The following is a 14,109-nucleotide window of genomic DNA, read 5'->3' as shown; positions in this document are numbered from 1 at the left end:
ATAGAATCCATAAGGGAAAAAGAGGTCAGGGCTTGTGAGAGTCAGGGTGCCCAGGACGAGGTGATGAACCTGAGGGCCAATAGGATGGACACAAAGGGCCTGTGCTTGCTTTGCTATACAGTAGGATAGCCCCATGGAGCTGTCAGTGGTCCTCACAGCAGAACCACAGGCAGCAGCAGTCTCGGGCTGTGGCAGGCCCCAGGGCACACCCAGGCTGTTGCAGTGTCCCACCTGGGTGCCTCTCCGTCTTCATGCCAGAGATCATCACCTACTCTCTCTTACTGGGCAGCCCATGCCTATTCTTGAGGTAGCCTTTAGAGTCCAGGGCTTTTTGCCCTTTTCTGGGTTCTCACACTCTTTATGGGCCTATCCTCCACCCGAAACCCAGAGAGCTCCTGGGCTCTAGTAGCCAGGCAAGTATGCAGCACATGTAGGGGACAAGATGGGCCTTTCTCCCACTTTAACACTGTGCCACTGCCGCCGCCCCCTGGGCTCCTAGGTGGGCTGAGCTCCACGCCACTAGGTCTTCCTCCCTGCACTTGTTCAACTCTGTTCATCCTCAGCCACCCGTCCCTCGGTCTCCCACAGGGGACCTACCTGCTCATCTGCAATGGACAAGTCTCTAGCATTTCATAAGTGAAGAACTCCCCAACTGTGGCTCCAAAATTTCGCACGTTCTTGTCTGCCATCCAGTTCCTGTGTTGCCCACTGTGCTTAGCACGCAACCTAACCCCACCCTCAGACTCTGGCTTGGCTGATTTGCCCGCATTCAGCCATCCAGGGAGCAATCTGGACTTGGCCCTTCTCTCGCCAGCACCAGTGAAGACCTGAGCCTCTTTGCCCGCCGTCAGAACTTGCCATCCCCAGAGGGCAAACCATGGATGAGTCGGTGGACAGCAGTTTGCTACCCTAACCCCCTGTGAGACCATCCCCTCAGCCTCAATTCCTCGTATCCCTACAGCTGGTTTGCACACTAAGGACCACACATTGATTCCATTCATAAGAAGTGTCCCAAAACAGAGACAGTGGTTCAGTGATCGCCTTGAACTGGGGGAACCGGAAGAAAAGGGAAGTGACTGCTAGAGGGCTGGGGCTTCTTAAGGAAGGGTGTCGAAAATGTTTTAAAATTGATTGTGATGGTGGTTGCACTATTCTATGACTAGTAGAAATCACTGACTTGCACATTTTTTAAATTAAAAAAAAAAAGATTTTAGTTTGATTCCCAGTCAGGGCACATGCTTAGGTCGCAGGCCATGGCCCCCACCAACCGCACATTGATATTTCTCTCTCTTTCTCCCTTCCCTCTCTAAATAAAATTAAAAAAAAAAAAAAAAAGGAAAGAAAGACCCTTGGGCCCCACCCCAGGCCTGCTGACTCCGAATTAAAAATATATATATATATATATATATTTTATTTTTAGACAGAGGAGAAGGGAGGGAGAAGAGACGGAAAGAAACATCAATGTGTGGGTGCCTCTCATGCGTCCACTACTGGGGACCTGGCCTGCAACCCATTCATGTGCCCTGACAGGGAATTGAACTGGCTGGTGTAGCTCAGTGTGCAGGCTGCTGATTTGTATATTTTAAATGAGTAAATTGTATGATATTTGTGGATTATATCTCAATAAATCTGTTACAATAAAAAACAAAACAAAAGAACAACAAAATCCACCCCAACAAATCCTCAACTGAAGCTCAGAGCTCTCCAATGCCTCCTCCGCGTCCCTGAAGGGAAAAGTAGCAGTTTGTGGGCTTGGGAGCCCATACAGCCTCGCAGTGGACACAGGTGTCCTTGACCAGCCTTCATCAGAAACCCCTTCTCATGCTGGGAAACTTACCACCATAAATCTAGATGTAAGGTAAGAGCCCGCCTCCCACCATGTAACAGAGCAGGTACTTGCTTTCCCAGCATCCTCTTGCAGCCATGTAACCAAGGCCTGGGTAATCAGATGCCTCTGCCAGTGATTTCTAAATTTAGAGCCAAGCAGGAAGAAAAGTGGAGCGTACCCTTGGTGGCAGCAGTGACATCTTCACATCAACACTCTGGTTCCAAGGTAGGATTTAGAGTGCTTTTAACTGCTCAGAACCACCTCCCCTCCCCAACACACATTTTTTAAAGCTACTCTCCAACCTTCTTAAGAGTTTCTGTGAGCCTAATAGTTCAATAGTCTTTTTCTGCTTTTATCAGCCAGAATCTGTTCTTTGGCTTTAAAGTAGCATTGTCACATGTCATTGGGGACCCTAAAGCTCTAGATCCCTCCTCCTTCTAGGCAAGGCAAACTATCCTGGTAAATAGCCTGCTTATGTGTTTCATCTCACTGTCATCAGAACATCTTGCACCCCATTCCAGAAGTATCAAGCAATAGACATCCTAGGTTTTTTTTTTTTTCCCTTGAAGATTTTATTTATTTCTAGACAGAGGGGAAGGGAGGGAGGAAGAGAGGGAGAGGAACATTGTGTGGTTGCCTCTCATGTGCCCCTTACTGGGGACCTGGCCCGAAACCCAGGCATGTGCCCTGACTGGGAATAGAACCAGTGACCATTTGGTTCTCAGGCTGGCACTCAATCCAGAGCCACACCAGCCAGCCACATCCTAGTTTCTTCTGCCTTTCCCCTGCTCCCCTCCCCGCCTCTTTAAATTTTATTTTAGAGAGGCAGAGAAACATTGGTCTGTTGTTTCACTTACTTATGTGCTCATTGGTTGCTTCCTGTGTGTCCTGAGCAGGGACCAAACCTGCAACCTTGGCGTATCAAGACAATGCTCTAACCCACCGAGCTACCTGGCCAGTGTGCTTCCTTTTCTTTATAGGTGTTTTTTGGGTATGTCTTCCTGATGTCCTATTAATTTGTTATTTATCTATTTTTTTCCCCTCTTGCTTGGAATTTCCTGAGCTAGCACTTATAAATTTAAGTTCTAGAAAACTTTCAGCCTTATCCACCATACCTTCCAGAACTCTGATGTCACACTTCACTCTATCTCATTTTCGGTTTTTTTTTTTTTTTTGGTATTTCTTTTCCCATTACTATTTAGTCCCCTTGTATCCTCCCCCCCACTCCTGTTTTCTAACCTCATTTCTTCAGTTTCCATTTCTTTATAACCCTGTGCTCCACCTGTGAAACATCTTCAGATTTACTTCCGGTTCATCCCCTTCTCAGGTGTGTCCAATCTACTGCTTTACCATGAAGTTTCTAAATTTGTATTTTCATTTTTAAGTTTCAAAGCCAATCTGGTGCTTTTTTGATATCCTTTTCATTAGTCATGCTTTTTCATTAAACATAAGACATTTTGTATTTTGCATGTTATACTTTCTACATCTGTCTTTGCTGGTCTGCTTATCTATTGTTCCTAATGACTTGCTCATAGTGGCTTCTTGTGTGCTTTGTTTCATTATAAACTCAGAGTCTTTGAAATTTTATCTCAGGTACCTAATTTTTGGAGGCCCAGGTTTAAAGGACAGTCCTCGAGAGACCCGTTTTTCCTGCTGCCAGGTGCCTGGAGGCACCACCAACCTGAGACCACTTTAAACTGAACTATCAGCTTGAGGATTTTCCAGTCCACACAGGTAGTGTGACTCCTAGACCCAGACAGTATGGAGAGCCAGCTGTGCTTACATCACTGGAGATGCGTTTTTTCTTTTTCCCTACTTCACACCTCCCCTTGCATCCAAAGTGAAAGTTCAGTAGGTGAGTCGTGGGATTGGTTCACTCTTTAAATGATTGTGTCATCTTTTGGATTTAAATAGGAGGGATCTCTGATCTCACTTCCTACTCTGTATGGGCCTTAGGTTTCTGCTGCCCCCACACATGGTCCACCAAGACAGTAGTTCTAGGCCACCTACAAACCCCACACAAAAAGCAGAATAAAAAAAAAGATGAGTGACGAGAATGTTTATGAACTGGTTCCTACATAAAGTCTGAGTCCTGAGAGCCATCAATAGACTGGATGGCCTTCGCCAGCCCAAAGGTCACTGATCCTTTTTACCTAGGTCAGAATCATTGGTTTAAGGTAAAGGTTGGAGGCCATGAGGACATGATGCACCAGGTCCAAGCAGAGTGAGTGAGTAAATGTGGTATGGCAGAAGGCTGAGCTGCTCTTATTGTCCAGCCCTGGGGCAGTCCAAGAATCCTCACGTCACTTCTGAGCCAACCTAGTTGAAGGGCAGCTGTGATTCTTGTCCTTGAATGGGAAAGAACCAGGACAGGCCAAGCCCAAGTTTGTCCTCACAGATCCACTTCTCATCGGGGCAGCGGCAGAGCTGAGGACAATTCCTCATTAGACTTTGTTCAAAGGGAGATGTTGCCTGTCCTTGCCTGCGTTTCGGCGCCTTTTTCGACTCAAGAAGCTGTCTAGCTTCTTGCTGCGTTTCAGCTCCTTGAATTTTTCAGCTAGGGCCAACTGGCGCTGCTCAGCTAGATAACAGAAAAAAGAAAGTTGGTGAGCCAAGGAGGGCACACCCCTCTTTCCCTTACCCCAGCAGTAATTCTCAACTACTGTGCTGAGACACACAACTTTATTAGAGTTCTCTGGTGTGTGTATGCAAATCCATGTTTTCTGACTCCATTCTTTCTCAGCTCAACCGTTAGCCCCGGTGTGCCCAGCCCAGCATATGTCGGGGGCAGGACAGAGATAAAAGCAACACCCCCTGCCCACAACCTAATTAGGGAAACAAGAATCATTACAAATAACTCCTCCCTACGACGTTTCTACTTTCCTCCAATTTACCATGGGATCGTCTTCATGCTCCCTTAGGGAGCTCATGGACCTCCAACACAGTACCCTGCTATGGCCTCCGGCCCCATCCCTGTAACTAGCCTGTAACAGTTGTGCCCCACTCACATTTCTTCAGGAAGTATGGACGATGGCCCTGCTGGGCCTGAGCCCGCCGTTCCTGCTTCAGGGCCAGGTGCAGCTCCTGCTGCCGCTTTCGCTCCTGCTGTGCCATTTCTTGCTGCTCCTGAGGAGCAAAGATGACACAGGTGAATAGGAGAGACTGTGAATCATCTCTTGCCTTGAACTACTTTTACCACCCACCTGCAATTCTGACTCACCATTCGCTGAAGCAGCAGCTGCAGCTTCTCATGCTCCTCCCCTGAACGGTGCCTCTTCAGTTGCTTTTTCACAAGCTCCACAGTGGGAAATCAATATGATAGTTAGCATTCTGTAAATGTTAGCTGAAATTCTGTGCCAAGCATTACTCTAAGAGGTCCACATACATTAACTCAATAACACTATGAGACAGGAATTATTACTCTCTTTTTATGATTAGAACACTGAAGCAAAGCCAGGTTAAATAACTTGCCAATGGTCAGCTAATAAACTGACAAGCCAGGATTTGACTATAAGAACCAAATTAGGAAGAATTAAACCTGCCCCACCACCATGTTCCTGGTTTCCTCTGCCAGACCCTCTAACCTGTGCCCGTTTCCTACCCCTTAGAACCCTGTGGACCAGCTTTACACAGCACACCTCTTTCTCTTTGGCTCTGATGTCATTCAGGAATTCATACGTTTTGTCAAACACTTCAGGATTATATTCCCCTGACAAATCATCAAAGCGGGGGTCGCGGGCTACCTTTGGAGAGAACACAGAAAATATTTAAAAACAAACAAACAACAACAAAAAAAAACCCAGTTCAGTCTCTTTTCACAAGAAAGCATCTTCTGCCTCTTTCTCACCTTCTTACTGATGGGAACAACTTGACGCAAAAATGGCACCCGGACCTTGGCTGACATTTCCAGAGGCCTATGGAGAAATTAAAGGACAGTTTAAGGGGACCCTAGTCTTGGTCAAAAGCCTCCCACCTGCCACCTGAGAAAGCAGACACCTATTCAAGGTCCCAGTATCCTCCAACTCCTGGGGGAGTCCTTGTTCCTCACCTGTGCTTATCTGCAACACATGCATTTTGGACAGGTGGTCTAGAACCGTGCTTCTTAGTGCTGTTTCCAGCTACCAATTGTTTGTAAGTCTTAGTTCCCACTTTGCTCTGCAATTTCAACAGCTCCTCAAATGACATGTTAGATGTGTCTGTGGAAAAGGGTAAAGGGGGGAGGGACACACAACTCAGCTCAGCACCTCCTACTGCCGGAAAGACACCATGCCATCTGCTGCTTCACCTCCCGCAACCATTGCTCAGATGTCACATACTCAGTGAGACTTACTCTGATCACTTACAATTCCAACCTCTCCCCTGCTTTATTTCTTTCCACGGCCCCTACCATCTTTTTGGAAAATTGAGATACAATTCACATGCCATAAAATTCTCCATTTGCAACATACAATCCTGTGCTTAATACTGTCTTTTAATATATTGATTTACGTATCTTTTTAAAAGATTTTATTTATTTTTAGAGAAAGAAAGGAAGAAAGAGAGAAAGAGAAACATCAGTGTGTGGTTGCCTCTCATGCACCCCATACTCGGGACCTGGCCTGCAACCCAGGCATGTGCCCTGACCGGGAATCCAACCAGCCACCCTTTGGTTCTCAGGCTGGCTCTCAATTCACTGAGCCACGCCAGCCAGGGCACATGTTCTTTTTTTTTTTTTTTTTTTTTAACTGCCTTTTCTAAAAGACAAGTTCTATAAGAACAGGGGCTTTTGTCTGCTTTATTCATTACTGTATCTCCAGCATCTAGAGCTGTGCCTGCATACAGATGCTAAATAAATGTTGGCTAAATTTCCTGAATCTTGACTTACTAACCAGCCTTTCTTCCCCAGCAACCCAAGCCCTTTTCTGACTGTGCTTTTGCACACGCCTCTTCTCCCTGGGGAAAATTCCTCACCCTCGCTTTAAGAAACTGCTCAAGATGTCCTAGCCCAGTGAGCATCCCTCTTACTCCTCACTTCTCATTGTGCTGGGGACGCTCCTCGTGTTAGCCCTTCAGAGAATTTACCAGGCTCACGGTAACTGCGCTGCAGGCTCGAAACCCGCACCAGACAGGGAGCCCTGCATCTGGCCCTCCTCCCGACTAGCGCTGCCGCGCGCCCTCACCCTTCCGTAGGTCCCGGGAGGCCACGTCCCCTCCATCCTCCTCGTCGTCCCGGGCTCCGCCAGGAGACCCGGGAAAGTCCGGGACGCAGCGGCTCGCTCTCGGCATTGCCTCGTTAGGCGCGGCGAGGACAAATAGCGTCACTTCCGCTCTGGGGGCTCCCGTCCCGCCTCTTCCGGCAGCTCCGGAGGCCAAGTCTGCACACGTAACTAGAGACAATGTGCTGGCGACTGCTGAGCTGCTTGTGTGAGAACCAGGAGTACCGCCTGGAAGCTCTAGCCCGCAAGGGACACCCACTGGATATACCGGCACCTTTTTGTCACAGGGCCCAGGCCTCAGCACCGGAGAAGCTAGGGCCAGGCCGCAGTGGTATTCGATCAGCAAATGCTCTTGGCTGAGAAGCCGGAACGTCAGCACCCCAACCCCCTTTGCAATCTCATTCCACAAAAACAGATAATTACGTTTGGAGGTTTTTAATTCATTTTTATAAAATCTGAGCTGGCTGACAGCATCAGGGTTACAGCAACAGCTCGAGGAAGGAAGGTGGGATTATCTGCTGGTCCTCGCCTTCCCCAGGTCATGGAGAAGGAGGTTTCATGGCAACAGCTGCAACTTCTCTCAGCTCCCAATCAGTGCTCATGGCTTAAGCAGGGATGGGGTGAAAATAGAGCTAGGGGAAGCTTCTGAGGCCCAGACACTGCTCGCTTCTCCCTTCTCCCCATTCCCTTCACTTCTCAGCAGAGCCTGGCCGGCCTGGGGCAGAGCAGAGACCCAGGAGCAGTTGGAAGGAGGTGGATGGGACAGAGCACCAAGGGAAGGGGCCCTCGGCCCAAGGAGGGAGGGAACCTAGCCCTCCCCCCACAGCTCCCCACTGAGTTCACAGCACTGAAAACACCTCTAGTCCAACAACTCCACGTAGAGGTAAACCAGGGTCCAAAGGGGCAGGCAGGTGAGAGATGGGCAGGGGCAGTGTAGACAAGAGCAGGCTCAGTAGGGGTGCCGGCAGAACTTCCTCCTACCCATGGGAGGAGACGATGGGGCGACTGATATTGCTGTTGGTGGTCATGGCATTCAGCTCCCACCTGGAAGGCAAATGGTGACAAGCATAAAGGACAGAAGAAGGAGCCTCCACCCCTCAAGTCCAGAACTGCTAACAAAACCATGAATACACCAGTGCCTTCAACTTCTTTAAAGCTTAACTATCAACAGCCACCTCTTCCTTACAGCCCTACTGTGTTTATCAGGTCCCACCCACCACCAAATCCAATACCACCCACAACTCCACCTGCAAGCTCACGTGAACTTCCTGTTTATATTTATATAGATAATCTTGTGCTCAACACCTGGAGAAAATCATGGGTGTACACATCTCAGTAAAGTTCCTGACCTACCTTTTCTCTTCTGGTCAGATCCCACAAGGCAGCCCCCCCCCCCCCCCCCCCCCCCCGCCCCGCCCCATTAGGAATGGCCGTTTTTGCTCTGAAGTACCATCCCTTTCAAGGAGCCTGATCATGCTCTCCTCTCCCTAATGAGTCCTTTCCCACTCATCCCATTCATATTAAAATTAAATCTATCTTTTTGATAATTTTGTCATTCTAAAAAGATATACCAAAAACCTCTTTATGCCAAGACCCTCACTGGTATTAGGTGTCTACATGTCAGTCAGTCCTGGGCCAGCCTATGACCCACCAGTTCAGGCTCGTGCACACAGACCCTCAGAAAGTAATAGTTAAACTGAACTGATACAAGGAAAGGGATGTGTCATAGAATGACCCAGAAGAGCACAATTATACACAAAGGACTTTCAGTGCTTGCTTTGGACCTATTCAAAGGGAAGTGGCTAGGAAAAACTTCTCTTAATTCTGGAACTTGTCTTTATTTTGCAGCTAGGTCCTAAGATTTAATCAAACTTTCTCAGCAAGTTAACAAAAGCAACAGTATAGGCTCAGAGCTTAAGAAGTGATGCTTTTGCCCTGGCTGGGTACCTCAGTTGGTTAGATGTGCTAAGGTTGCAGGTTTGATCCCAGGTCAGGGCACATACAAGAAGCAACCAATGACTGCATGAATAAATGGAACAATAAATCAATGTTTCTCTCTCTCAAAATTTTTTTTAAAAAGCTCTGACTGGTGTGGCTCATTTGGTTGGGTGCAGTCCTACAAAGCAAACGGTCGCTGGCTCACAGTCAGGGCATGTACCAGAGGTAACTCCCCAGTGTTTCTTTCTTGCATCAATGTTTCTCTCCCTCTCTTTGTCCCTCCCCTTCCCATCTTTCTAAAAATAAATAAAATCTTAAAAAACTAATGCTTCTGAGCATTCCCCTTTCATCTCACTCTCCATAAGTCTGCTACATCTCTAGCAGAACAAAAACTATACCTCTGTACCAAGACCAAGCTAACCAGGTCATGGCTTGTGTTGCCACCCACCTTCAACCAATCCCTTCTCTCCACTCACTCACTGTACCTGATGTCATGGGGCAAACAGGACTGGTCCAGGTTGTACTGAATCACAGCCAGTTTGCACAGAGTCTTCAGACTAGGGCCTTGGGAGGAGGAATGGGAGAGAGGGAGACGGTCAAAGCTGAGGAAAGGATGTTGCCACCCACAGACAGGGACCTGATGATAGGAGCACTTTGGAAATAAGTATACTTACTAAAGTCCAAAATGTGTAGGTCAGAATGATCTATGAGGTCAAAGTCATCCACCAGGCCTTCCTCAGGAGACGGACTATAGGGATCCAAGGAGAGAGGAAAGAAGAAAGCAGACCCATGAGACTGCCTTGCTCAAACGCCTCCCACGTCAGCCACAGACTCAGTCCCTTCCCTGAGCCCTCCCCTCTCCCCTACTAACCTGGTACCCCCAAAGAGGACAATCTTGTCGCCAACAATACAGCAGCACTGGCGCCGGCGAGGACATGGCCCCTTTCCCTTCGGTTCGATCTTTTTCCAGGTAAAGGACACTAAAGAGAAGTTTATATGGAGATTTAATACCTGCCCAGTCAACATCCTCTCCAACCTTGACCTCTCACCTACTCAGGATTATTTCTTTCTTTTCCTCCCCCTTCAATTGCTCCTTGTTTCTTAAAGGCAGTGTTCTTTACCAGGGTTAAACTTCCACAGGTCATGGAAGTGCCGGTTCAGCCTTGCATTGTAGCCACCAAAGATGTACAGCTCCCCATTGTAGCCAACTGGAAGGAAAGAAGAATGTCCAGAGTGTGAGGACAATGGGCGGGAAGGGGGAGTCTGCAGGGACATAGCAGACACTCACAGGCTGAGTGGCTCCGGCGCCCCTCTGGCAGCACCGGAGTGGGCGGACAGTCCAGCCAGGCCTCTGTCCTGGTGTCAAAGACTCGGATGCGGTTGCAGTAAATTTCATTGTTGGAATGGAATGGCCCAAAGCGGTCAGCGCGGCCCCCAAAGACATACATGTGACTGCCCAGCATTGTGGCTGAGTGGAAGTCCCTCCAGCGTGCGGGATTGCCCTGGGCAGGAGCAGAGAGATGAGGGTGAGTACGAAGGCTGTGAGAGGATCTGCTCTCACTATCTGAGCTTCCTGTGGTTTCTTTGACTGAGGGTGGGGACCTGGGATAAAGAAGAAAGGGCAGACCTTTGTACAGATAAGGGTCCATGTCATGGTGCTGGTGTCCAGCTTGTGAATGTCATTGGAAAAGCAGTCCGCCTGAGTGGGAAGAGATAGGAAGTAGAGGAGGAATATAAGATGGGGTCAGCAGTCACTCTCTGACCCTCCATGCCTCCCCTCAAAACCCACAAAGCAAGCCAAAGCCTCCCGTCCCACAATCCTCAGTTGCCCTCCTCTTTCTCATTCCCACCCTAAACCTCTACTTTCTTCCCAGACCTACCAGCTGCTCGTAACCTCCGAAAATGTACATGGTCTTGCCCAAGACACAAGCTGAATGTCCGTCCCGGGCCCCGGGAACTGTTCCTGACACGCGGGGTGTGGACCACTTGTGAGTATCTGAAGGAGGTGAGAGGATGGGCCAGGTAAGCACCTCTGGCAGCCCTCCTACCCTCTGGAGTACCCCCTTCCCAGCCCAGCCGACACCTCCCCAGCCCCACGAGGCACCATGTGGGAGAACGTAGCTCCATACTCACTGACGTCAAAGGCATAGAGCACATTGCAGGCCCCTTCTGTGTCATTCCGTCCGCCCCAAAGGAAGACTGTGTCGTCGATGAGGACGGTTGAGTGTCCATACCGCATGTATGGTACCACAGGCGCATGCCCACGGATGGTGGGTCTCACCGGGGGCAGCTTTGTCCAGCGCAAGGACACTGTGGACACAGCTCAGCTCAGCCTTGGGAACCTTCTTCCAAGGCTGTCTAACTTCTCCCAAACAAGACATCATTCTCTCATCCCCTTTGGCCACGGGTCCCACCACCAAAATTCATTCAACCACCTATTCCCCTCCCTGATGGGGGCACCCAGGGCCGTGCCCAGCACTAGCTTACCTGCATTGAAAATGTGCACATCAATCTGACGCAGTGTTTCATAGTCTTCGCCAGAGCAGTAACCCCCGAAGGAGTAGACTCGGTGCCCGACAGCCACTGCAGCATGGTTCACCCTGCGGGGCCCGCCCTCCAGGTGCACTGTCCACCGTAACATCCCCTGGGCCACTGGTCACAGCAACATGCCCCCCCGGCACGGCCTGCTGCCTCTGCTACCTGCGTACGAATTGGGGCCACGGCCTGCTCAGGCAAGGCTTTTTGCCTGTCTCACTAGAACTCTGCCCAGGACCAGCCCTCTCTTCTATGTGTCACCCTGGTGTCCCTCCCACACCACCCCTCCACAGCTCAGGTGGCTGGCCCTGTCCCAGAGGAGCTGCTGAGGTCAAGGAGCTAGCCCTGGTTCTGTGTTCTCCAAAAGCCAAGGGTGGGGCCACTCCGACCTGACTGCCAGCCAGCTCAGAGTCTGCTGATCGAGGTCTCAGCATGATCGTTCCCTACTCACGGAGGTTCCACCATGCCCGTGGTCTGGCACAAGCCCCAGCTCCCTTCCCAGGGTGATGGCTTCTCTTGTATCTCTGCCTTTGCTCTGCTTACTGCCACCTCTCTAAGAATCTCTGCGCTCTTTAAGGTGGGGAGAGGGATCTCAAAATACTCAGAGCTATTAATAGCCCAGCCAGCCCCAAAGAGTCCACTGAAAGCTGGCATGGGTGCTTCCAGGAGAAAAGCTTTTAGGCTTTTACAGTGTGACAGTCCCGCTTTCCAAGACAGGGTGGGGTCCACGATAGGGACCTCCATGTTACCATGGGTAGTTAGCCCCTCATAGGAAGCTCTTTGTCAAACGGAGCTGTTGTTGTTGGGGTCACCCAGGGCACCTCACAGGCATGAGGAGTTCCTCTGACAGCTGGGCATGGTATGCTGCCAAAACTAGGACCTTAAGCCAGAAAGGTATGTGTCTGCTGTAGATTGAGGGAGTGGGGGTGGGGAGGAGGGGTTTTCTTTTCCTGCCACTTTCCCAACCCTGCTATTGTGGTAGAGACACAATGTTTCCAGTAGCTGTTCTTTCACTTGGGTCCCTGAAAGGGGGGTGGTGTGGGGGTGTGCCCTGGAAAGTAGGGGAGCAAAATTGGCCTTGGGCAGGAGAAAAAAAAAGACTCAGGTCTGAGAGGTCACAATCTCTTTAAGACAACCTGCAACCTAGTGATACTGTATACATTTGAAAGCTCTGACAGGCAAAGCCTCCTGCAGCTGGCATTGCCTTCACTGGCAGGCACCTGCCGTGCTTGGGTGGATCATCTGCTCCCTGTTCAAGGTAGAACTTCAGGCACCCAGAAAGCTCATGTAAGGGAGGCCTCTCGCAAAAAAAGAGACATGGCTTTCGGCAGACTTGCAAGTCCCTACCCCCCACCCAACCTCCCTCAACCCCCACCCCAGGCTTTAAATAGCCACCCTGCCAAACCTGAAAGAGCCCCAGCAGGAGCTCCTTATTACTCCTGTCCTCAATCCAAGATATCTTGGATCTGGACTTGCAGGGAGGTTGAAGGGCTTAAGAATGGGAGTCCTTTGCCTTCCCTCATAGCTTTTACTCCCTTTCAGGTGTATCACGGTACAGAATTCACAGGGGCACAGAGAAGCAATTCCACGCAAAGGTGGAGAGAGAATCTTAGCTTCTCTTCCACAAGGAGAACTCAAGCTTATGGAAAACAACCCCCTAAAGTCCCAGGGTCTCTGTTATCTTGGGGTTTCCCCCATACGCCATAATTACCACACTCTTAACTTCGTTAATTCCCTTCACGTGCCTACTCTCTCCCTGGTTTCTTGCAATTTTCACTCCCCCTTTCTGGCCCTTTTCGATTAGAGAGCTTTGCAGTGTTCTCTTTTTCCCTTTTCTCATCACTCCAAGCTCCATCCGACCGCTCACCATTTTCCCTCTTCCACTAAGGGGGAAAATGCTAATACTCATTGACATCTTTCGCCCAGAAGTATTCCTCCCTGTATATGACGCGATCTCTGGATTCTTCCAGTCATCCCAACCTCCCCTCCCCCACAGCGCCAGACACCCCCCCTCCCACCCGCGCTTCCATTATCCTCAGCTTCCCCGTTCTCTTCATAGCCAGTCTTCCTTCCAATTTCCTCAATGCCTTCCCCAGCCGCCAGATCTCTCGCACCGGTCACCTCTCCATCCTCCCCGGACCCTTCCTTCCCCATTAACACTCTCCTTTCCCTCCATTCCCTTAGTTCCCTCCCCACCCCCACCTCATCACTCTCAGGCCCCTTCCCCACGACTCCAGCTCTGGGGAAGGACGTCCCCAGCACCTCCGATTTTCCTTGTAACACCACCCATCCCGCGCTACCTTGCCAGGCCGGGCCGGGGCGGGGTCGCGGGCAGCCTGGAACCCGCTGCGCGTCAACCGACGACTCGGTCCCCAACAAGATAAACACAGCCAAGCTCGATTCTTCCGGCGGGCAGCCGAGTGCGCACGTACAGTCCGAGCTAAGTTCCGGAAGCCTACCGGGACTTGTAGTCCCCCGGTTTCGGGACGGACGCCAGGGGCTGAGGAGTGGGCAGGATCCCAAAGAGATTCTACGCCTGTGTGTAAAAAAAAAAAAAAAAAAAAAAAAAAAAAAAAAAATCCTCCAAAAAAAAAAAAACCCGTGGGGGTCATT

At 49.9% G+C, this 14,109-nt stretch overlaps 1 protein-coding gene across 3 annotated transcripts; it reads right to left on the bottom strand.

The window, feature by feature from the left end:
• Nucleotides 1-3,259: 3,259 nt before the first annotated feature.
• KLHDC3 (kelch domain containing 3) lies at nucleotides 3,260-14,064 on the bottom strand. 3 transcript variants are annotated; one of them, XM_028508902.2, is made up of 15 exons: nucleotides 13,797-14,050; nucleotides 11,449-11,661; nucleotides 11,095-11,271; nucleotides 10,842-10,957; nucleotides 10,589-10,660; nucleotides 10,250-10,463; nucleotides 10,083-10,169; nucleotides 9,833-9,941; nucleotides 9,636-9,709; nucleotides 5,877-6,024; nucleotides 5,676-5,742; nucleotides 5,467-5,571; nucleotides 5,049-5,123; nucleotides 4,837-4,954; nucleotides 3,260-4,409 (listed from the first exon to the last, which is right to left on the bottom strand). In XM_028508902.2, the coding sequence occupies exons 2-15, from the start codon at nucleotides 11,600-11,602 to the stop codon at nucleotides 4,273-4,275; spliced, it is 1,653 nt and encodes a 550-aa protein (XP_028364703.1). In that variant the 5' UTR covers nucleotides 11,603-11,661; nucleotides 13,797-14,050; the 3' UTR covers nucleotides 3,260-4,272. The 3 variants fall into 3 exon arrangements, with proteins under 3 accessions (XP_028364703.1, XP_028364706.1, XP_028364705.1); XM_028508904.2 differs by lacking the exons at nucleotides 3,260-4,409; nucleotides 4,837-4,954; nucleotides 5,049-5,123; ... (1 more) ...; nucleotides 5,676-5,742; nucleotides 5,877-6,024 and adding exons at nucleotides 7,443-8,067; nucleotides 9,447-9,525 and having other exon boundaries at nucleotides 13,797-14,064; XM_028508905.2 differs by lacking the exons at nucleotides 9,636-9,709; nucleotides 9,833-9,941; nucleotides 10,083-10,169; ... (4 more) ...; nucleotides 11,449-11,661; nucleotides 13,797-14,050 and adding an exon at nucleotides 6,988-7,142.
• Nucleotides 14,065-14,109: the final 45 nt, after the last annotated feature.

The sequence above is a fragment of the Phyllostomus discolor genome, chromosome 4 (assembly GCF_004126475.2).
Source record: "Phyllostomus discolor isolate MPI-MPIP mPhyDis1 chromosome 4, mPhyDis1.pri.v3, whole genome shotgun sequence".
NCBI lineage: Eukaryota > Metazoa > Chordata > Mammalia > Chiroptera > Phyllostomidae > Phyllostomus > Phyllostomus discolor.
The sequence above is the reverse complement of the archived record's forward strand: the minus strand, read 5'-3'. Positions and strand labels throughout refer to the sequence as shown.

Bases quoted from the DNA above. Each gene is read 5' to 3' on its own strand.
- KLHDC3 (XM_028508902.2), bottom strand. From the start codon at position 11,602: ATGTTACGGTGGACAGTGCACCTGGAGGGCGGGCCCCGCAGGGTGAAC. The intron at 5,743-5,876 runs GTGAGGAACAAG...ATTTCTCCATAG, and splicing joins TGTGTTGCAGATAAGCACAG to GCCTCTGGAAATGTCAGCCA. The intron at 4,410-4,836 runs GTGAGTGGGGCA...TCTGTTATCTAG, and splicing joins TCCATACTTCCTGAAGAAAT to CTGAGCAGCGCCAGTTGGCC.